This window comes from Chelon labrosus (genome assembly GCF_963514085.1).
Source record: "Chelon labrosus genome assembly, chromosome: 2".
NCBI lineage: Eukaryota > Metazoa > Chordata > Actinopteri > Mugiliformes > Mugilidae > Chelon > Chelon labrosus.
This window is the reverse complement of record NC_140338.1, coordinates 7,670,726-7,692,744: the sequence shown is the minus strand read 5'-3', so window position 1 is coordinate 7,692,744 and position 22,019 is coordinate 7,670,726. Positions and strand designations below refer to the sequence as shown.

Here is a 22,019-nt window from a genome sequence, read left to right as displayed (position 1 = left end):
AACGCCTCGCATCGAACCCAGTGTCCCACAGCCCCTTTCCCACAGATATCCTGAATCCATCACATCCCCAGCCGTTAGCTGCGCCTCCCAAATCTGGAAAGATGCCCAAGATTTCCCGTCATAGATACGAATTGTTTTTGTTCTACTGATACAGATAGAAATCAGCCAAATTACTGGATTTTCGTCCGGTTGAACAATGCGTGTCACACGGGCTAATGATCACTCGGCGTTGCTGAAATCACTGGCTTGACTTTATCCACTACTCAGTGTCTTATTCTCAGCCTGTGTTCTCATTTAAATGGCTGTATTTAACCAAATTGTAAACTGTCGTAATCTTGGTCACGGATTAATACTAATGTTTGTATTCTTTGTCATTTTGATTGTCACGTGCACACGGTTTTGCACATGTAAAACAATAAATTTGCATTTTTTTCGTGGCTAAAGTTAACCCAGTATCTTCAGCGTGACTTTATCTTAAATGAGAAATTTTGGGCAACCTTCCTAACGTGTGTCTTCTCAGTAGTCCTGGCGCTGGTAGCCGGCGCTGCCGTCAAAGGCCCCGTCGCTGTTGGCCTGGCCTCCTCCTCCTCCTCCTCCTCCTCCTCCTGATGGGCTCTCCACGTCGTCGCCGCCGAAGGAGCTGTAGGGGGCGCCGGCCGCATCCTGGCTGGGGTCCGTGTACTCCTGGGAGAAGAGCGCCGAGTCGGCCCCGAGCTTATATCTCTGGAAGGCCAGGAAGGACTGGCCCGCCTTGGGAGACGAGGGTGGAGGGAGGGAGGGGGTGCAGATGATCGGAGGTGGATAGAGACAGCAGAATGGCATAAGGCATAGAGATAGATGTTGAAGCAGAGATGCGGCGGTGTTAGAGCAGAGGGTTGGGGAGAGGAGAACAAAGAGAGAGAGAAGGAAACATCGATTAGTCGGCTGGAAGGCTTTTTGAGCTTATTAGACAGTTTGAGTGGGTCATTTAGTCAGTTACAGCAGGCGACTACTATTACGTTGTTTCTCTTTCTGCTCCAGAAAGAGAAACAACACCTCCCCAATCTACAGCGGAAAATTCAACCGAACACACGGTGAATCATCACAAATCTAATCTGTGATGATACTTTAGAGACATTTCAAGACAGGAGGAGGGAAAGGGAAGCCAGAGATGCCACGAGAGCGAACGAAAGACCTGAGCTAATCACAGTTCTGTTGAAGTAAACACATTTTTCTTTTTTAGTAAGTTACTGCAGTCCAAGTGTGGCAGTAATTTTATCTATTGAACCATTAAGATTGCTTTTTTTTTGTTTCTTTATACAGATTTGGAACATATAACTTATTTATGACTTAATAACTTGTAGACGTACCAGCTATAAAAGAAATCCCAATAAATTTGCAATAAAACTGTTACTGATACTCAAGCTAAGCATTAGTAACACTGAGAACTTCCTCCCCAGAAGCTTAAATCAACACATCCACCTACTAAACTTAATGAAATCGCTGGAGAAGGGAAAGCTTGAAATGTGCGGCATGAGTTACGAGCGACAGCCGGTAGCCAAATAGGTAATCTTAGAAGCTGAAAACTTGGGAAATTGCTAAAGAGCCTTGTTGAATACAAAATAGCTCACTAATTAACGTTTTATATTACTTTGGTAGTATCTCCCATAATCACCCATTCACGTTATAGAGGCAGGAGGCTACCTAAACAACATTTAGGCAATGCAATATGAAAAATGTATAGAAAAAAAAAAAAAACTCATCAGCAATCTGAAAAACTCATCATCATAGTGGTTTTTTTTTACACCTACAGAAAAACAAAAGCAAAGCACATGGCTCTTTATCGTGTTAATGATCAGAAGTAGTAACGGCATGTCCTGTAACTTCAGACAACACTTGTTTAAGGGCTCCAGGTTTGGCCGTGCAGCTACGGGTGTCAGTAAACCAGAATGCAGATGAAGAAAAATCAAGATCTTCAAATGCAATCTCAAGATATTCAAATATTCACTTCATAATTAGCTTTTAAATTGGTGCATTAAAAAAAAAAAAAAAAAAAGACGCGTGACGGTAGCTTTCATTCCAAACATGGCTGCAGGCTGAGTCATTTGTACCGCTCCACTACTGAGCCGGCCCATGTGCAAAAACACACTCCACATCCAGGAGCGTTTGACGTTAGTGCCCTTAAACAAGTCGAAGTCACAGTGAGGTAAGAGGAACGGTTAGGGAAGCAGGGGACGGGGATCGGGAGGAGAAGACAGAGCCAGAGTCAGGCGAAAGGTTGTTGAGGCTGAGTGGGGAACAGCTTGGTGTATTCCTCTTCAAACGACAAATTCTTTAACTTCTCCATAGAGAAGAGAGCCTGGGCGCCCTGTTGGGAGAACATTCACACACTCATGAGGTCACATGCACAAACGCAAGTGGTCACGTGTAGCGTTCATGTGCTACTGCTGTATGGCATGTTAATCTGTTAGCTGTGTGTCCCCCATTCAGTCTCCCTTTCCCTCCCCTCCTCTCCTCTCCAATCTTCTTTTGAGTGTCTCTGGCATGGAGTTGTGTGTTTTTTGATCTGCGGAGACCTGCACAGTATTAGGAAGGTGGTCATAATGTTATGCCTAATTGGTGTAAGAGGTGTCCTGTGGTGTCTGGTAACAGAATGTTGAGGGAAGGGGGCCACAGATACTTGATCCGTTTGGGATCTAGTGAATTTGGAGGCCAACACCTTGTGCTGTTCTTCATGTTTTTTTTTTTAGTTGTTCCTAAACCATTTTTTTTTCTCTGTGTGCCTGTGTCAGGCTGCATCCTGCTGGGGATGACTGCTGCCATCAAGGAGTGTCATTGCTATGGGGTGGGGGTGCCTGGTCTGGTCTAGGTGGGTGCTACATCTCTAAGTAACATCCACACGAATGAATGCCAGGTTCAAAAGTTCCCCAGAAGAACGCTGAATTGTCACAAGATGGTCAATGTTATTTACTTCTCCTGTCTCCTGTTTTGGCTGATCAGTGTATATTCAATCATTATAGCAGCTAACTCACCTGTGACAGAACTGCTGCTGTCAGATTCTACATGTACACTTTAGTCAGATGTATGGATCTATGAAAGATGTATGTTTATCTCTTCTCTCTCCTTTTCTGTCTCTACCTGGCCGGCCCCAAGCAGATGGGTCCCTTCATATGAGCTTAAGGTTCTGCTCAAGGTTTCTTCCTGTTAAAAGGAAGTAGTTTTTCTTGCCCCCTTTGCCTCAGTGCTTGGTGGAGGAACAGCGGTCAAGGCGTACAGTTGTAGTTCATTGGCTATGCCGTCAAGCACATGACGGACAGAAACAAGACTACATACAGCGAGTCGTGGTGCTCTACAGTGTGGACCAACGAGGTGTGGCGCTTCTTACCCAGGTGAAGATGGAGAAGAAGGCGAAGGTGATGGCTGCCCTGGCAGCATCCCCTCCCTCCCTCAGCGGGTTGTCATCCTGCTTGGTCACCTGCCACTGGTTGGCCAAGAAACAGAAGCCCACAAACCACATGAAGGACCAGAACGCTGGAAAGAGAGAAAAAAAACAACAACACAGAGATATTCAGTGTTAAAACGCTAATTTAAATGTAACAAGATACAAGAAATATCTTCTTTTGATCAACGTCAAATTGAAACAATTAAGAGTCAGTGCATTTGGTAAATCTGTTGAGTTTAACAGCAGATTAGTGAGAAATTTACTTTAGAGCTATTTCTAACTTAATTAAAAGGTCAGACGAATCAATAACTATGTGGAAAACATTATTTGTTTGCTTCAGTAGATCAATACCATGCTCATATCTTTACAGCAAATACAGAGCTTGAGTCAACAGATGGTTTGGTCTAAGGACTGGAAACAACTAGCTTTGCTCTTGCCAGTGTTACAAAAATCTGCCAACCAGAACTCACAATGCTCACAAATTGATGATATTTCTTTTGCATACTATAGTCATGGGTTATTTGTTGTTTATTTAATGAGGTGCTGTTAAATGTATATGTTTTATACCTTGGGTGGAGACAGTTTAGCTGTGTCCGACAGCTTTCGAGCTTCATGCCTAGCTAGGTTAGTGGTTAGAGTGGTATTATGTGTCAATCTCGGTAACAGAGTGAAAAAACATATCGTCCAAATTGTCAAACTGTTTCTTTAAAGCTGTTTCTTTTATTTTCCCCTAAATTAAATCACTTAACGCTAACACAGGAAGGACACAACAAAAAGACAACCACTATAGTTGGAAATATGGAAGGTAAATTTTAATTGTGTATGATCTGGATAACAATTAAAAAAAATGTGGGGAGCCAGGATAGATCCCTGTGGAACACCGTTTGTAAAATGAGAAGTCAAAGACCAGGAATTATGGACAATTATGATTGAACAGATATGATTCTTTCCTGTTGGCCAGTGGCGGACAACCAGAAAAGGTAAGAGATATTAGTAGAGCTGGAAGTGGAGGAAGCATATACAGGAAAGCTTAATCAGACGGTCCGATTAGGATACCAGCTGGTCCCTTGTTTCACCTTCTCCGCCGTACCTTCTCCTATTATAGCATACTGCAGATTTGGTGAGAGTAAGAGAGACAGAAAGTGTGTGAGTGATGAAAAGAGGGAAGCAGAATCTTGTCTATGACAGGAACTACCTCATTAACCCACTCAACTCTTGTCATTATGTCTGAGTTCGCTGCAGCAGCAGTGCAACGCAGACGTAGAGGAAGCCACTGTCAGAGACACCAAAGCACAAAGTCTCGGAGGGTTGTTAGCGCCAGAGGAGTACTTGTCTCCTTATTATCCCCCTCATACCCTCCTTTTGTCGTGACGACAGCCTAACTTCATCTTTTTTTTTCCCCATATACTGGAAAAATGTGTTTCTTTAGAAGGTGGAATATTTTGATCTGCTGGGAAAATTTGCACAAAATAAACGGAATAAGATTTAACTTAACTCTGTCTTCGCCTTCCCACCTTTCTGACTGATACAACAAGCAGCAACCTCGGGTGAGTCTTTTGATTAATTCATGCTGCTGCCTCACAATGAGGCTCGGCAGCAGGAAAGCTTCGTGTCGACAGTAGCCTGCTTCAACTTCGACTTCCTGGTTCCTCCCTTGATCCGCCTTCCATCCCCATCCATTCGTCCGGTGCAACCAATTAAACAGCTGCCCTGATCAGGAGGACTTTAAAAGCCTTGTTCCGCGGCCATTCAAGGCAGCTGTGTGGCACAGAGAACAGCTTGCCTCTGTGTTAGTTTCTTTGTGAAGTTATTGTTATGTGCCTGTTTTAGAATTACCGCATGTCTGTCTAGAAACACCATGTCTAGAGGTGCTACTCCTACCTGTTTTATGTTTGGTTAAGAGTTTTACCAGGGAGCTTTGTTTTATTCCTGCTTAGACCAGTTCCACTGCCAATTTCAAGTATTCAATAAAGTATTTGCTTTATCAATCAACGTTCATTGAACAATCACCATCCAATTCTGTTTACACCTGGTTCCTTTTCTCTTACAGCCTTTACCCTTAGTGCGCTGGGTCGTAACAAACACCCGAAATGTGACATAGCTCAGGCCCTGTGTTTAAATCCAAGCATGATGATATTCATTCATTTTCCATAACCGCTCGTCCTCTGGAGGGTCGTAGGTGGGCTTGGAGCCTATCCCAGCTGTCATATGGCGAGAGGCGGGGTACACCCTGGACAGGTTGCCATTCACACTCACACCTAAGGCCAATATAGAATCACCAATTAACGTAATGAGCATGTCTTTGGGCGGTGGGAGGAAGCTGGAGTACCCAGAGAAAATCCAGGCACGCACAAGGAGAATGTGCAAAACTCTTCCTTTAAGGCATCAGTGCATCAGGCACTCACGTCATGTCAACGGCATTTTAACCACACAAATTACTGTAGTCTGCAAGTTTAGTTAAACTAAGATTAAAAACTCTTTCTCTAATCTATAAACACTGACTTGTGTCTCTCTAGTTAGCAAATGGCTGGATTACAGTCTCATTCTTACAATAATCTTGTAAAAATCATAATGTCTCAGAACATTTGAAATATGATTAATAAATAAGTGAATGTTGGGTAGGTGCTAATGTTTGGCTTGATTCTGTAAATTACAGCAATATGTGTTGGTCGGACACGTGTTCTCTAACTGTCTTGTAGACATTTATTTGCTTAAGTTTTAACTAAAACATTCAAACTAATTTGGCAAGAAAAAAGATACAAAGTAAGCCTAAAAGTACGTGTGCAGAGTTTAAGAGTTCAAAATACATAAGAAAAAAGTACATGTATAAACAGATAACAGCTTTACCTGAAACCCCAATATCAGCCAGCACAACCTTCTTGCGGTCTTTGACGCTGCTGATCTGGGGGAAGTAGACGTCCAGAGCCAGGAAGGCCATGCAGCAGAGAAAGGCCATGGACCCCATGAAGACGCCATAATTGCAGGCGTTCGGGTTGCGGTTGAAGATGCAGTACTCCACCACTTCGTTGGGGCGGTTGATGTAGCCCTCGTTGGCGATGCAGCCGAAGATCACGATGGAGAAGAGCTGCAGCGGGGGTAGAATATACGAAGAGAAGGCGTGAATATTGGTTCATTAATTTTTTTGTAACCGCTTGTCCTCTGGAGGGTCGTGGGAGGTGCTGGAGCCTATCCCAGCTGTCAGTGGGCAAGAGGCGAGACCCAGAGCCTTCTTGCTGTGAGGCATCAGTGCTAACCACCACGCCACTGTGCCGCCCCTGCGACATGGCAAATATAGTTTGATAATTCATGGAAATCTCATCAGAATTTCCCAGACATTGAGTTTAGACCATCAAAGTGACCGCTCAACAGCAGCTGCACAGTCTGAAGGTGTTCAATTATTGTGGAGAATCCACTGAACGGTGGAAGGAGGGACAGAAAAAAGAAGGAAAACACTCGGACATTGTAAAAGCTGGAAAAATGCTTGAGTGCTGGAACATTTAATGAAATTATATCAACTAAGAATTATCTGTTTGGTATGAAATACATAATACCAGTTCTGAGTAGTTGCATAATGTTGGAGTTAATTTGATTAAAAAGCCGTCTTACAGTTTTATCACTACAATCACAGTAGGATTTCTTGGTGTGGATATGAAAGTCTTCACAAAGTCTGTGTTTGCAGAGTTCATAGCATGACACAGCTGTCACAATAATGTTTGTGCTTTCATGCAGTGTTTTTTTTTTTTTCATTCACAAATCTGAACTCCCTGCTCAGGTTTCTATTTGAACCTACTTGCCTACTAGCATGTTTTTTGAATATTTTTTTCGGATTGGACATTCACAGCCCAAAAGAGTACCTGCTGCAGTCAGAGGGTATATTTAGACTGACCGGGTCACTTATGAATAAGAAATCACGTCAGCTCGCTGCCCATACAGTCACGTCAAACCTCCAGGGGGAGTTTTGTGAATAATCCCTCACGTCTTCTCCAAACACTTTCCCTGGGTTTCACCTTAAAATATGGGATCTGACTGCAAAAAAGCAAAGTGTTCTCTGCTGTTCTGTAGTTCAGTGTGGCAATTTTGGAAAAGGGGTGCACTCAGAGATTTTTTTTTTTTAGTAAAACTGCTTCCCAGATGATTATTGTTTTACACATTGGGGAAATATAATTATATTGTGGCTTGCCAAGAAAGATATGAAAGGATGAATGATATTATTCCATTGTAAAAAGGCTACAGTTAGCAGCAAGTTAGCTTAGCAAATGTAAACGGTCTGCCCTGGTCAAAAGGAAGGTAACGAACATACACCGATCAGCCGCAACATTAAAACCACTGACAGGTGAAGTAAATAACATTGACCATCTTGTGACAATTCAGTGTTCTGCTGGGAAACGTTTGGACCTGGCAATCATTCATGTGGATGTTACTTAGACAAGTAGCACCCACCTAGATGAGACCAGGCACCCCCACCCCATAGCAATGACACTCCTTGATGAGAGAGAGGCCCCTCCCCCCAACCCACAGGACACATAATGTTATCATAACGTTAGGAGCATTTTGCCCCTCCCCCGTCTACGCAATGGAAATTATTTCAAACACACATGTAAGTGCTCTGTTTAGTTTCTGCAAAGCATTTTCATTTATCTTTTGTTAATGTGTTTTTGGTCATATTTGCTCTGGTGTTGACTGTAATATGGATTTATTTGTATTTGAAATGGTGGCCTTGCAGGAGAGGGTTTATCCTCCTGGCGGTGGTCTGTCGAAGGTGGAAGGAGGGGACAGTGTCGGACGCAAAATTGAGCCAATGAAAGGACACGGTTGATAGCGTCTGATTCTCCGTCTGCTTTCTTCTGTCTGCATTTGCCTCAAGGAGAGGAAACACAAAGGGCTGCGAAATGGAGTCAATAACAGGAGCATCTCCCCACGTCTCTCCTCTCTTCGTCTCTCCCCTCATTTCCTCTCCTCTCCTCTCCTTTCCTATCTGACGCCGTGCAGCATCGCGGAAACATCCTTCTCGGGGCCATAAATACGAGACCACACAAACAGACACCCACGGTGATAGTATTCCACCCTGCCGTGTTGTGCGGCAGTTCACTTTGTACTTCAGTTGATAACGGCAGATCAGACAACTCCATCCAGCAGACAAAGCCTCACACCGAAACCTCCAGGGAGATATTTCTGTCTGGGTAAGACTGAGGCTGTCTTAGGTTTGCCTCTGTTGGTGGACTTCATTGTCGTGAGTGATGGATTTAGAGCGTGTCAGCGTACGGGAGCGAGAGAGTAAAACGGAGACGGACAGCTAGAATCCACCAACCTTGGGTGGTGGACCGTTTACTCAGCTGTTGTGTCTGTGTTTGCTTGACTAATGACAGCGATACAAAGGGAGAATAAACAATAGGCTGCACTTCTTGCTGACAGCCTTGACCGTGAAGGCTAGCGACCGGGCCAGGAGGAGACAGGGATGTCAGCCACGATGGGGGATTACAGCTTAGTTTTTCCTCTTGAACTCTTTCCCTCTTTATCTGCTTCCAGGCCCTTCAAGTTCTCCCCACTGTCTGGTCTAGGCGTGGAAAAAAACACAACTGCACTGCCGTCACTGAGCGCTCAAAATCTGAAGTGCCAGTGGAAGCCGGATATAAGTTTATTAAATTTACCTCACGTAGACTTCATTCCGACTGTGCGAAAGCTCAAAATCAGCTTCAAACGACAAGCATAATTAAAAATTTTCTTGGGTAACTATCCACAACATGAATTAGCATGGTATGTATTGAAGTTCTCTGGTTGGATGAGCCAGAGAGGTTGATCACATCATAGCACTCTCAATGGTTAGTGTTGTGAAATGAGCAGTGGGTACAGTGGTCAGCGTAAACCTTAAATAATCAAGATTGCTGCCAAGATGCTAGACATCCATTAAGAATACACCAATCCGGCATAACATTAAAACCACTGACAAAAGAAGTAACATTGATCATCTTGTGACCATTCAATGTTCTGCTGGGAAACTTTTGGACCTGGCATTCATTCGTCTGGATGGTACTAAGACATGGAACACTCACCTAGACCAGACCAGGCACCCCCACACCATAGCAATGACACTCCTTGATGGCAGCAGCCTGGTTTAGGAACAACTCAAAAAAACATGAAGCCACAGCACAAGGTGTTGACCTACCCTCCAAATTCACTAGATCCCAAACTGATCAAGTATCTGTGGGATGATCCACAGAGGCCCCTCCCCTCAACCCATAGGACCCAAAGGCCCCCCAATAACAACATCCTGTTGCCAGACACCACAGGACACCCTCAGAAGGTCCATGTCCATCCTCCGATGAGATACTGTACACTAAAATTGGCGACGTTCCCATCAGCTCCCGCTTTACTCTGTGTCAGTAAGCGCTAATTAGCAACTGTGTACAAGCTAACATGCTAAACTGAGATGGTGAACATAGTAACTGGAGTCATTCAAGTTGTTAACATGTGCCTTTCAAATCCTCCTCTTCTTTAAGCTCTGATCATGACGTCTGTGAAGGTTCTCAGTCATCCAGGTCATGGTATATCCAAAAAAAAGGTTCAAAAAAGGCAACTGGACTTGTAGAGTTTTTTGAGAAGACGTTTCACCACAGGTTTAAAACCTCAGACTTCCCACCAGTCCACTAGAACTGAAGAAGCTACTCGGATGAGTGGTGAAACGTCTTCTCAAAAAACTCTACAAGTCCTGTTGCCTTTTTTGAACCTTTGTTGGATATACTCTGATCATGACTATGTGTTCAAGTAGCATAGACCTCAGTGATACTATGAAATGCATATGGAGTTCACCAGATACTACCAGACATTTGGTATCCTAATTAATAATCAAATGAATGTCCTTAAAGATACGTGTGTTTTATTAAGAAAAGATCCTGCAACACACACACACACTCAAGGCCTCAACGGTAATGATAGTAGTTTACCAACATTATGCAGCACCCAGCCCACGTTGGTATCATTAGCCTAAACAAGATAATGTTAGCCTCTGTGAATGGTACATGTAGCTCTGCTGACTCCACTCAGATGTGACTTTCTATAAATAGAGAGCAAGCACTGAAAAACAGAGTTCGGTTGGGGCGGCTGTAGAATGTACCAACCCCCCCCCACCCCCAGTGAAGTAATTGTTGTGACGCTTGCATTAATCATAATAAAAAGAGACCCGATACATTATGGTGTGCAGGGCAATAAGCGGCCATTTTGTGCCGTTAGCCCGACACTTATAAGCACTTTAAATAATGATGTGAGCGGATGTCTTTAGATTTCTCCACCGTGCGCGGAGGAAACATGAGCTGGCATTTGGAGTCTGCGTCTTGACGGCGAACTGGAACGGTTTGTGAGCAAGAAGCCGGCACAACCTTTCTGATTCCCTCGCTCTCCCTACATCAACTCCCTGCTCCCCCCCGGCCCATCTCATGCACGCCCCTCTGCGATAGAGGGGTGGGTGTAGAAGGATAGTAACACCCCGAACACCTCCTCCGTCTACCTGAAGTACTTTCAATTAAGGAGAGAGGTGATTAAAAAAAAAACTGCAGAGGGCACGAGCAGAGGAAAGCGTTCGGGGCAGAAGGGGTATGGAGGCGGTGCTATTTTTAGACCGGCTGCATCACCGCTTCCTCCCTCCCCCTCGCCTTTTCCCATCTCCCCTCGTTACTGGCCCTGCCTCTGCCCACAAGCATTCTTGAGAAAAAAACGAGCGCGCTCCGTCGCACAAACGCAGCCATGTACGGTTCAGACGCACGCACGCAGTTTGTCCACTGCTTCACATGGATGGCTCGCTTTAAGATTCAGGTCAACTCAAACGCACACGCAAATCACATGATGTCGGAGGGATGTCAGAACACTCTATGCTCAAAATAGTCACACAATAAACCTACACAAAAGACGCAGTCAAGAAAGGAGAAGTGAGCGGCTGAAACGTGTGCATCTTATTTTCGTACTGAAACTACTCGCATTTACATACGTTTCCTGACCTGAACGAGAACAGTAAAAGTTTTTACTTCTGAGTGTAAAGCTGTAAAAATATTAGAAACATATTATATACGGTTGAGTTGAGGGGGAAAAATAAATTCTCTTATTCGACATTATGGATTCCCCCGGGTAGTTTCCACAGCAAACATTTTTCTACTAAAATGAGTCTCTAGTTCCTCAAAATGTGTTACTGCCTTTTTACGAATGAACAAAATGATTCAGTGTTTCTCCCTGTCTCTCTGCCCCCTTTTCTCTCATATCGCACAAATAACAACACTGGAGTCAACACTGCAAACCACCCACACACACACGCATAATTGTGCACTGCAGCAAATCAACAGTTTGTTTGTTTTTTAATTTAATTATGCAGTTTTATTTCTATACATGTGATCTTTCAGTCACGTGTAATTGAACTGAGCTGATTCATCCGAGAGCAGGAATCATTCGATTCGAACAACCCACGCGCAACAGGAAGATGGATGAATGAAGCTGCTACCTCAAAACTCACACTTCTATTATCTGCCCATAACGGTACTTTATAAGAACTACAGTATGCTGTGATAAAATGCCGTGTAATGTTAATGTTTTATTGTAATGCACCGCGCTGGAATAGGTCGTAAAGACCTGTGAGGCAAAGAGCTGGGACTGGAACCTAAGCCAGCTGGCATTGGGGCGAGAGGCGAGCTACACCCTGGACAGGTTTGCCAGTCTCTAGCCCAGAGAGACAAACAACTCGTGCGCACGACCAAGTTAGAAGGATCAGTTCACCTAACACGCATGGCTTTGTAGCGGAAAATCAATGCGGACATAGGGAGAACATTTAAACCCACACAGAAAAGCCCTTAGCCTTCCAGCAAGTTCAAAACCCCAGCAACCTAATGGCAGTGCTAACCACGTCACTACCGTATCGCCCCTGTGGGACCACTCCTGAATGTGTCTCACCACGTTCCTCCGATGAGTTGAGGTGACACGTTACTGCTTGACCTATGGGGGGGTAATCCAAAGTCGGGAATCAACTGATGGTTGGAGGAAGACCCAAGAGACAATTCATCAGAAGCGTCCTTGAACGGAAGGTTACAACCTTCTCACTACACATGACAAGATGTTATCACATTTCTGGTCATCTTGACCTTGAGAATGTTTCATCTGAGACGGGGATAACAGTTTGCGTCATATCGTGATCAAATGGAGTCAAGCTGATTAGGCATAACATTAAGACCACCTTCCTGATATTGTGTAGATCTCCCTTGTGCCTCCAAAACAGTTGCATCTCATCAGAGAAAGGACATGGACCTTCTGAGGGTGTCCTGTGGTGTCTAGCAACAGGATGTTGTTAGTGGGGGGGCCTTTGGGTCCTGTGGGTTGAGGGGAGGGGCCTCTGTGGATCACCCTACAGATGCTTGATCAGTTTGGGATCTAGTGAATTTGGAGGCCAGGTCAACACCTTGTTCTGTTCTTCATATCTTCAAAGCGTGCTTGTGTGTGTGCCTGTGTCAGGCTGCATCCTGCTGGGGATGGCTGCTGCCATCAAGGAGTGTCATCGCTATGGGGTGGGAGTGTCTGGTCTGGTCTAGGTGGGTGCTACATGTCTAATCCACATGAATGAATGCCAGGTCCAAAGGTTTCCCAGCAGAACACTGTATCGTCACAAGATGGTTCAAAGTTATTTACTTCTCCTGTCAGTGGTCATAATGTTACGCCTGATCGGTGCGCATCTCCCACCCAGCTGTTTTAGATTTGCATGCAGAAGGAGTTTCTGTAACGAGGACAGCGTGACCTGCTGTGCTATTAGTTTTTTGTGGTGTGACACACTTTGGTTACTCAGATGCTGAGAAACTCTGTTGGGAAATAAAAGCTCACCACCAGGGACTTTCTCTCTTTCTCTAAAGGCCTCTATTGTCTGTGCCTGCTCCAGTAGCACACGAACGCCAAGCCGACAAATACTCCTACTTGAAATAAGGATTGTTTCTTTTTTATTTGCTTTTTTTTTTTTTTTGCACGACCTTGACTGACTGATAACACACATCGTCTTCAGGGTCACAATTATATCTGCTATCACGTGGCCCCGGGGGCAGATTGAATTACTCGGCTTTTTCTCCGGCGGCCAGTGGAAATCCAATTGGTTCTGTGAAGGCTGGAACTGCAGCCCGTTCTTCGCATGCACCGGCAACCGCATATCACAGGGTGCACCGCTTTACCACCTTTTTTTGCGTCACACTTGGGCTAGTTGCACACACGCACTGCGGCCACACAAACCTTTGGACGTCAAAACAGCTGAACTCTGAAAACATGTACGTTTTGTGGCAACTTCTTCCTACTGCGCGCTGTCTGACTCTAGGTGCCACCTGTCGCCTTAGGCAAATGGAGTACTTCCAGATGTAGGAACCGGTCTGACATGGACAATCTCCTGTTTTGTGCTGTATGTGTCAAAAGGAGAACGATGTTTCCAGAATCAGGTCTGGACAGTCTGGAGTTCATATGAGACAAAGAAAAGGGCTCAAGATAAGTAATGCACTGAACTGTTCATGCAAAGAAGCACACAAAAAAGTGCACCAGAAGGAATGTGACGAACTCGGTGCTCCCAAGAACGCTTCCCTCGCTTAGAAGCCTTGAAAAGCATGTGATGTGGTTTCGCATGTGGCTCTGTGATCCCGTCAGACTTCGGTTCTCCTGCCCCTGCGAGACACATCACAAGGCCGCTGGAGGTGATGAAAGCGGGCTCTGTAAAGACACCACGCGGGTCCCTGATCTTGTGACCACGTGAGGGTCACTCAGAAATTACTCGTTAACGATGCTCATTGGCAGAAATGTGTGTGTGTGTGTGCACATACCTACGAAACGGTGTGCATGCATGCGTGAAAGCATGTGCTCTCTCCCCCGCCCGAATCTTTCTTTTTTAGTGTTTCACATAGTGGTATTCCCGTCTCTGCTCTCTTTTTCTGCGTCCTCTTAATTCAAAACTTGAAATTCGAGCATTTCAGTGATTGCTACGCGCGACTATCCTACCCACCGCCTCAGCACCTCCACCTAAATCACATCGGTCCAGTCTGGCGGGTCGTGAATGATTTAGAGGCTGCTGTTGTGCCGGCTGAAAGGATCTCCTGGATCCATTGTGAGGTCCAGACAATTGAGTCGGGCCTCGTATCACGCCGGTATTCACGCATTGTACCTCACACAAAAATCCTGCATTAGAATGAGCCACGCGGCACTGTCCCGATGTGTTTGGCCGCAGCCTTCTGCACGTGTTTATATTCATGAAACAAATGAAAAACCATAAAAAACAGGCAAGGTTTGAGTGGTTCCCTTTGTCGACTCCCTCAAAAACTGTCCTTGAAATATCTGAAACGCATTTTTACTGCCGGTAAGTCCAAGCTTGCGTAAAAACACATTCAATAATTTATCTTTACTACAAAACCGATCCATCAGCGACGATTAATGAAACTGACTTTCGACAGCGAAGCTACAAGTCAGCGGCGCGCTAGCAGCTAAATAATAGAGGATCACTGCTGGAGGGTATTACATGCTGTGTATGTGCATGAGAGTGTGTGGGCTTATTGTCTGCTGCAGAGCGCCGGCCTGGACCGGGGATACCTGATTGCTGCTGTCACCATGGCAGCAGCTGCTCGTGTAATGAGCGAGAGAGAGAGTGAGAGGAGAGAGAGACGGGAGACCCTGTCAAAGTACAATTCAAGGAGAGCCGCTGCGGTGCCAAGGGTACACAACGAGACAGACAGACATAATCACAAGTCCGGGACGCGGCGGCACTCGCGTCTACACATCTACTCGGGGCGTTATAGCGAGTCACTTGTTCGCACACGCGCTGCCCTCCTCGACGCGCATCTATGTGTTTGCTATATCGACGCCTTTGCATTTGAAACGGGATGAGAACACGCTCGAATGATTCCAGAAAACCAAAGCCGTTATCAGTTTAAGGAAACAGACGGTTCCTCAATCTTATAAAGTCGCGCTTAACAGAATCAAGTGGGAGTAGAACTGCAATCTGGACCGGTGCTTATTCAGTTATAGTTTTCTTTTTTTTTTTATTTAATGGAATAACCAACCGGCTGAAACTAAGGAAGCATCATCGGTGCATGTTCATTCAGTCTTAGGGCATTTTAAAACTTTAAGCCGTTTGACAAGATATCGTCTGTGCAAAGAGGGCTGAAGGCCGGCGCAGACAAAACAACCCTATATACCGAGATCGATACGAAGCAGCGGGCTTTGATCTGGTGACAAATGAATCCTGGATCAATTGCGATGGGATGTAATCCAGGGTCATTCTGAACCAACCACAAGACGTTACTTTACAGGTTGATCCTCAGTGGATCTTGGAAACCAACTGCGCTGGGAAATTTCATTCGTTCATTCATCTTCTGTAACCGCTTATTCCTGTCCGGGGGTCTGCTGGAGCCTATCCCAGCTGTCACTGGGCGAGAGGACAGGCCTGGACAGGTCGCCAGTCTATCGCAGGGCTAACACAGAGAGACGGACAACCATTCACACTCACATTCACACCTACGGCCAATTTAGAATCACCAATTAACCCAACTAGCATGTCTTTGGACGGTGGGAGGAAGCTGGAGTACCCGGAGAGAACCCACGCAGACACAGGGAGAACATGCAAACTCCACACAGAAAGGCCCATGGATTTGAACCCGGGACCTTCTTGCTGTGAGGCATCAGTACTAACCACCTCTCTATTGTGCCGCCCGCACTGGGAAATTTGACAAATGAAATAAAGAATCACCAAACACAACTACAAACTATTCATCCATGCGTCTGGTTTCCATATATTGTATTCTATGAAAAGCTGTTAACAGACTTTTAAAACTTGCTTGATTTATGCAATGTTGTCCAACATGTCCTCGTACATAAATGACAGAAAAGGTCAATTATCACAGGCTCCAGACCAAAATGACATTTTCAATTGTCTGCCCAATTGACAAGCTGTATATCAGCGCTTGCAAATTTGCAGGCGGGCGAGGCGAGACAACGAGTGAAAAGTCCACATTTAGTGTTGGAGGACATGGTGGCACAAAGCGTAGGTCACGCATCAAGAAGACTAGGGTTTGTGTCCCGTATTGGACCGCTGTCCATGCAGCTGACTTATTATTCTGTTCTTTTAGTTGCTGCTTCATTTTCTTGGCTACTTTCTTGGTGAGGACTCCTGCACCAGCCCTGAGACGTGTAACCCGTTTGTTCCGAACCCTGTAAACAATCAACCGCTCCTGCTGTCTATCTGCCGAGGTTGGAATCGGTGACTAACGATGACGAGCACATACATTTTAATCAGTGTAAACTTGATAACAAGCGCAGATGTCTTTGTTTGTATCCCGCTGCTAATGAGCAAAGGTTTCTTGCGCCCCACTCGAGCCATCCCAAGCTATCACACACCGACACAGTGAAACATCATCTGCAAACAGCGTCCGTCCTTTTCCTCGTCGAACTCCCGTGATGTAATCACTCTTCGCTCTTTCATCACTGCGAGTTATCTGCCGGTCATACGGTCTGCGACTGCTCGGCCATTGTTCAGGTAGTAGCTTATTCGCTCGAACGGGAACACCGGCAAACAAAGAATGCTGATTTCATTGTTATCGGGTGTGAGTTAACATTTGCCAAGGTTACGTCATTACAGAGCAATGAGGAGTAGGCTTTTCAAAGGTCGTACAGGCTTCGGTGAGCAGTGAGAGGGTATTCACGACTAAAGCGAGGTTTAAATACCTACTCTTGGCTTATTTATGCTACGTTATGGTGGGAAAATCAAACCTCACGTTGGTCAGTTAGCATAAGGCACAACATTTGGAGCCTCAATCCAAAGACCGGCATGCTGACTGTACCCACAGCACCTAAAATCCTGGGACCTGCGTGCCGACCCACACAGTTCACTTGTGTGACACACAAGTGAACTGTGTAGATTTACACATGTACACCTAGGACTAGTATTAAAAAATCCAAAGAAATCCAGCAAACCAATCTTTCCAGCACACAAAGGCTCAACTGGGTAAGGTTTGCCTCTAAAGACAACAGAATCCATGCCTGCTGCAGTATGTTGACGAGTCAGTGGCAAGAGTAGAATCCTACTGACACAAAGCGGCTAAAATCCAACAATGCAACAACCCCACCTGACACACAGTTGGCTCCTCGGCCGACATTACGTGCACAAGTGATCACTGAAAGGAATTAAACGCACGTCTCAAATGCAAACATGCAACACATATCTTAAATATCTTTTCAAACTGTGCCCGAATTCTGACACGCAGGCGCTAAAGCGGTCGGTGTTTGCGGCGCGAGCGTGCTCCTGTTTAACGCGGAGGCGACAGAATGCGTCGCGCTGCGGCGTTGCGTGGCTAAAATTAAAACGTTATTCCAATGTGAGTGGCTTTTAACTCAAGGGAACTTCTTCAGAATGTTTAATCTACGGAAAGATGCGTTTGGGAAGCTCAAACGCAGAAAAATGGCCTCTTGTAACCAGTATATGCACTTTTTAAATTTGCATATTCATTTGATTGTTCAATGATGGAGGAGGTGCAACAGGTAAATTAACATTTATATCAAAGAAAAAATACACATTTATTAGTATTTTTCTAGCTCCTTAAACATGTGCAGAGGGGGACTTTAATCAATTTGTAAAGGCTGCTTGAGTTTTTCATAGCGCTGCAAATTCAGCTCGTGGAAATAAATACAGCACTTGATGAACTCAGAGGGAATCCTGTTACCAAACACAAACCAAGCACAAAAAGCGTGTGAATATCACTACACAGCAAATATCACTTTCTACTTTGCGTTAGCGGAGAGTTAAGTCAACTATAAAGCCCATTTTCACACCGCCACCGGTTTTTCTACTGAAAATAAAACCAAACCATTTCTCTAACGGTGAATTATCCGAATGATTTGATATCTTTTAGTTTGCCGGCCCGTAACCCCCGAAACCCTTGAAGAGGAAAAAGCTGCAAGAGTAATGACGCTTTAACTAAACATCAGAAGGAGACTGGCGGGCGATTCCCGGTCGACCTCATTTGGTGTAATTCGTTGAATAAATGAATAAATTCAATGATTATACAGTCATTTTGTCATTCGGGAAGATATTGCGCATCAGGTGTTCTCCCATCTATCATCTGTTGCTGTTGTTCTCATCGTGCATCATCACAAACATGGAGGACTGACTCCCCGAGGATGAATCACACACACACACACGCTCATTATCACCTCAGAAGTCAGAAGAAGAAGAAGGAGACGGAGAGAAGCCCCATTCATAAATAGCTCATTCTGACGTCCTGCCCCTCTTAAACAAATGCTTAAAGTGCTCGTAGTCCCCCCCACCCACCCCCCACCCAACACCCGCCCCGTATGCTTCACCAGAATGAGTGTTAACACCATCACACAAAACATCTCAACTCGGGCTACGGCTGTTACTATGGAGACACGTTGTTGCTCCGGTAACGCCTTGGGGCGGGGCATGTGACGAGGAGGCCAGAAAGAGACTCCATGCTTGTTTACAGTATGTGGGACTATCTGCGTAGCTCCCCCAAAGACATTTTTACCTCTGCTGTTTTTAAAAAAATGCATACTTTACTCCAGAATGTGGAGCAATTTGTTAAATAAATACAAATAAATACTTTTAATGATCATTTATCAGGAAAAACTCCAACCTTTGCTCCTATTTATTTATCTGTTCTGATTCAGACAACTGCCCGCATGGAGATTCAACATGTAACCCCGGAAATAGTGACGTTCTGCATTAATTTTCCGCATTTGGTGTGGTTTTATAGCCCATATAACTGATTTACATCATTTGCGCAGCCTTAATTAAAAATACTAATGAACAGATTAAAGGATAATGAAGATAATCAGGAGCTGCAACCCCAGATGGCGTCTACTGAGTCATTTATTTTGAAAACCCCATTAGAAAACTCTTAAAAGCGCAAAAAACACCAGTGTTTACAAGTGACTGTCTTTCTTAATTATAACCGAAAGCTATCCCCTGTTCCTTATCGTGAGCTACAAAAGCTACATAACAAGGGAATAAAAAGCTGTGATACCACAAAGTGCGCTATTGAGATTATCTGCAACCAAAAACTAGGGCTTATGATGGGGGGAAAAAAAATTAAAATGCCCAGCTAATTTCATGGCTCACTGAATAACCACATGACTTGCCTTTTTCACATAGAGAAGTTAGCGCAGTCACGGCCCGTTTTCACACTTCTTTCATAAGGTTTAGACGTGAGAGATAATGTTAAGTTTACTATCAGATACACTTTAGTCACGTGGATGACAAACAGGACATGTGATGTGATGTTTTCTTGATAAAACAAGTTCAACTTCGAGCCTTAAAAGCAGCCGTTTGGACGATTCTTTAAATAATGTTCGCTAAGAGCTAAATGTTTGTGTTCGTTAACTTGGAAGCGGTTTCCAAGCAGATTGGCCCCCGTGACCCCTATATTTTCTGCCAACAAGAGCTTCACCGTTACTATGGAGCGTTACCGGCGCAGCCACAGGAATCTACCTACTTCCTCATCCTTTGCGTATTCTTGAGAAAGGCTCCTCATGTTATTTAAGGACACGCGGGCGCAGAGCTCTGAATAAAAAAAAAAATAAAAAAAATAATAATAATCCTTGCCTTGAATTTCCTAGGGGAGACTGTAAATAAGGGGCTTCCTAACAGAGTCATGGTTCACAGTTTGCCAGTAACTGTATTTAGCAGCGCTGCAAAAACAAGAGCCAAAATACACATTTACGTCTTTCCAACGGCAATTTAAGTCTAACATCTGATTAACTGATACGTCAACTGATATGCCGTGTTTGTTTACTATGCTTCTTTAAGTGTTCCACTACTGCTGCCATTACTTTTCATTAGTGCTCTTTGGGAACGGAGAGTGGGCAATCGCTATGAAATTATTATTTGTCATGAAAAATCCATTAAGTGGGCCTTTGTGTGTGTCACCATGCTCATCAGAAAACACGATTTGGTCAGTAATGTACACCGATCAGCCGCAACATTATGGCCACTGACAGGAGAAGTGAATAACATTGACCGTCTTGTGACAATTCATTGTTCTGCTGGGAAACCTTTGGACCTGGCATTCATTCGTGTGGATTAGACATGCAACACCCACCTAGACCAGACCAGGCAACCCCCCACCCCCACCCCATAGCAATGATGACACTCTTTGATGGCAGCAGCCTGACATAGGTACACACACACTTTAGGAACAACTCAAAAAAACATGAAAAATAGCACAAGGTGATCCCAAACTGATCAAGTATCTGTGGGATGGTCCACAGATAGGACACAGGACTCCCCCTCCCCCCACTAACAACATCCTGTTGCCAGACACCACAGGACGCCCTCATAAGGCCCATGTCCAGTCTCTGATGAGTCACAACTCTTTCGGAGAACTACACAATATTAGGAAGGTGGTCATAATGTTATGCCTGATCGGTGTATGATCTGTGGGTGGTGACTGTGGCACACAAGGCTAATCCTGCATCTACAAATTCCTCAATAGTCCACTGAGAAGGCTGTAATATACACAATACAACTGGAATATGAATATGTATGTCAATTATAAAATAAAATAATATATTAAAATCATATTATATAATAAAAAATAAGATATAATGTCATGTTTTTGGTGAATTTTTACAGTTTCTGTTATGTGAAGCCTTCAATGGGCCTTTGGCATTGCTAATTCAAATAAAATAAGACAGAATACGTGCTTTAAACTGTAATAATATTAATTATTAATTATGCAGTGCCTCTAAAGCTAAATACCAACTGATGTTTTATGTTTTATCTTATTACTAAAGAGGTCGCTCACCCAAGACACTATGCGGAGAACGGTCTGAGGCTGCTGGAGGAAGGTGACGGGGTCGAAGGCTCCTCCGGCTTTCCCGGCTCCGTATGCCTGCATCCCCTCCATGGTCCTCCTCCTCCTCTCTGCACAGCCTCCTCTCTGGTCCCCCTCTCCTCCCCGCTGCTGGGTTCACAGGTACGGGGCGTGTGGAGCACCGGGTGACCGACACGGAAAAATAAACCCCCCAAGAGTAGCTACTGCGCTCTGTTGCCACTGTACGCGCGTGTGTGTGTGTCTCTCGGATGCACGGATGGAGTCTCCCCAGGTGCCCGCGCGCAGCCTCCTCTCTTCTCGGTTGTTGTTGTTGTTGTTTGTGACTGAAGCTCTGAAGTCAGCCCGTCGTTCTCTGTGATATCTGGGCAGGGGAGGCCGGTGTTTTGATGCTTGCTCTCCTCTCCTCTCCTCTCTGTCAGCGAGCAGCGCAGGGGCCGGTGGCGACCGCGTGAACGCGCCTCCGCTGTCGGTCACGCCTCGGACGTTAGGAGCGCTCCTCCCTCGATCATGAGAGCACGCGGGAGTGTTTATGTTGGGGGACGGGCGCGCGGCTGTGCTCACGGAGTCACGCGCTTTTCTCAAGACCGTGATATCTAAGTAGATTATACGATTAAGGTGCCTCAAAAAAAAAAGTGATTTAATAATAAAGACGCTATATCTGACTGAAAACAACTGCGCTAATTTGATTAGGAAAACAATACACTTATAAATCCGTGTTGTATTAAATTATTTATAATGTAAGAAATGCCGCCCTCTAGTGGCTT

At 44.8% G+C, this 22,019-nt stretch overlaps 1 protein-coding gene across 2 annotated transcripts; it reads right to left on the bottom strand.

The window, feature by feature from the left end:
- Positions 1-50: 50 nt before the first annotated feature.
- Positions 51-21,742, bottom strand: syngr1b (synaptogyrin 1b). Of its 2 annotated transcripts, none has more exons than XM_084558035.1 (4): positions 21,226-21,742; positions 6,269-6,506; positions 3,365-3,510; positions 51-750 (listed from the first exon to the last, which is right to left on the bottom strand). In XM_084558035.1, exons 1-4 carry the CDS (start codon positions 21,325-21,327, stop codon positions 517-519), a joined length of 720 nt encoding a protein of 239 aa, XP_084414161.1. In that variant the 5' UTR covers positions 21,328-21,742; the 3' UTR covers positions 51-516. The 2 variants fall into 2 exon arrangements, with proteins under 2 accessions (XP_084414161.1, XP_084414160.1); XM_084558034.1 differs by lacking the exon at positions 51-750 and adding an exon at positions 2,046-2,347.
- Positions 21,743-22,019: the final 277 nt, after the last annotated feature.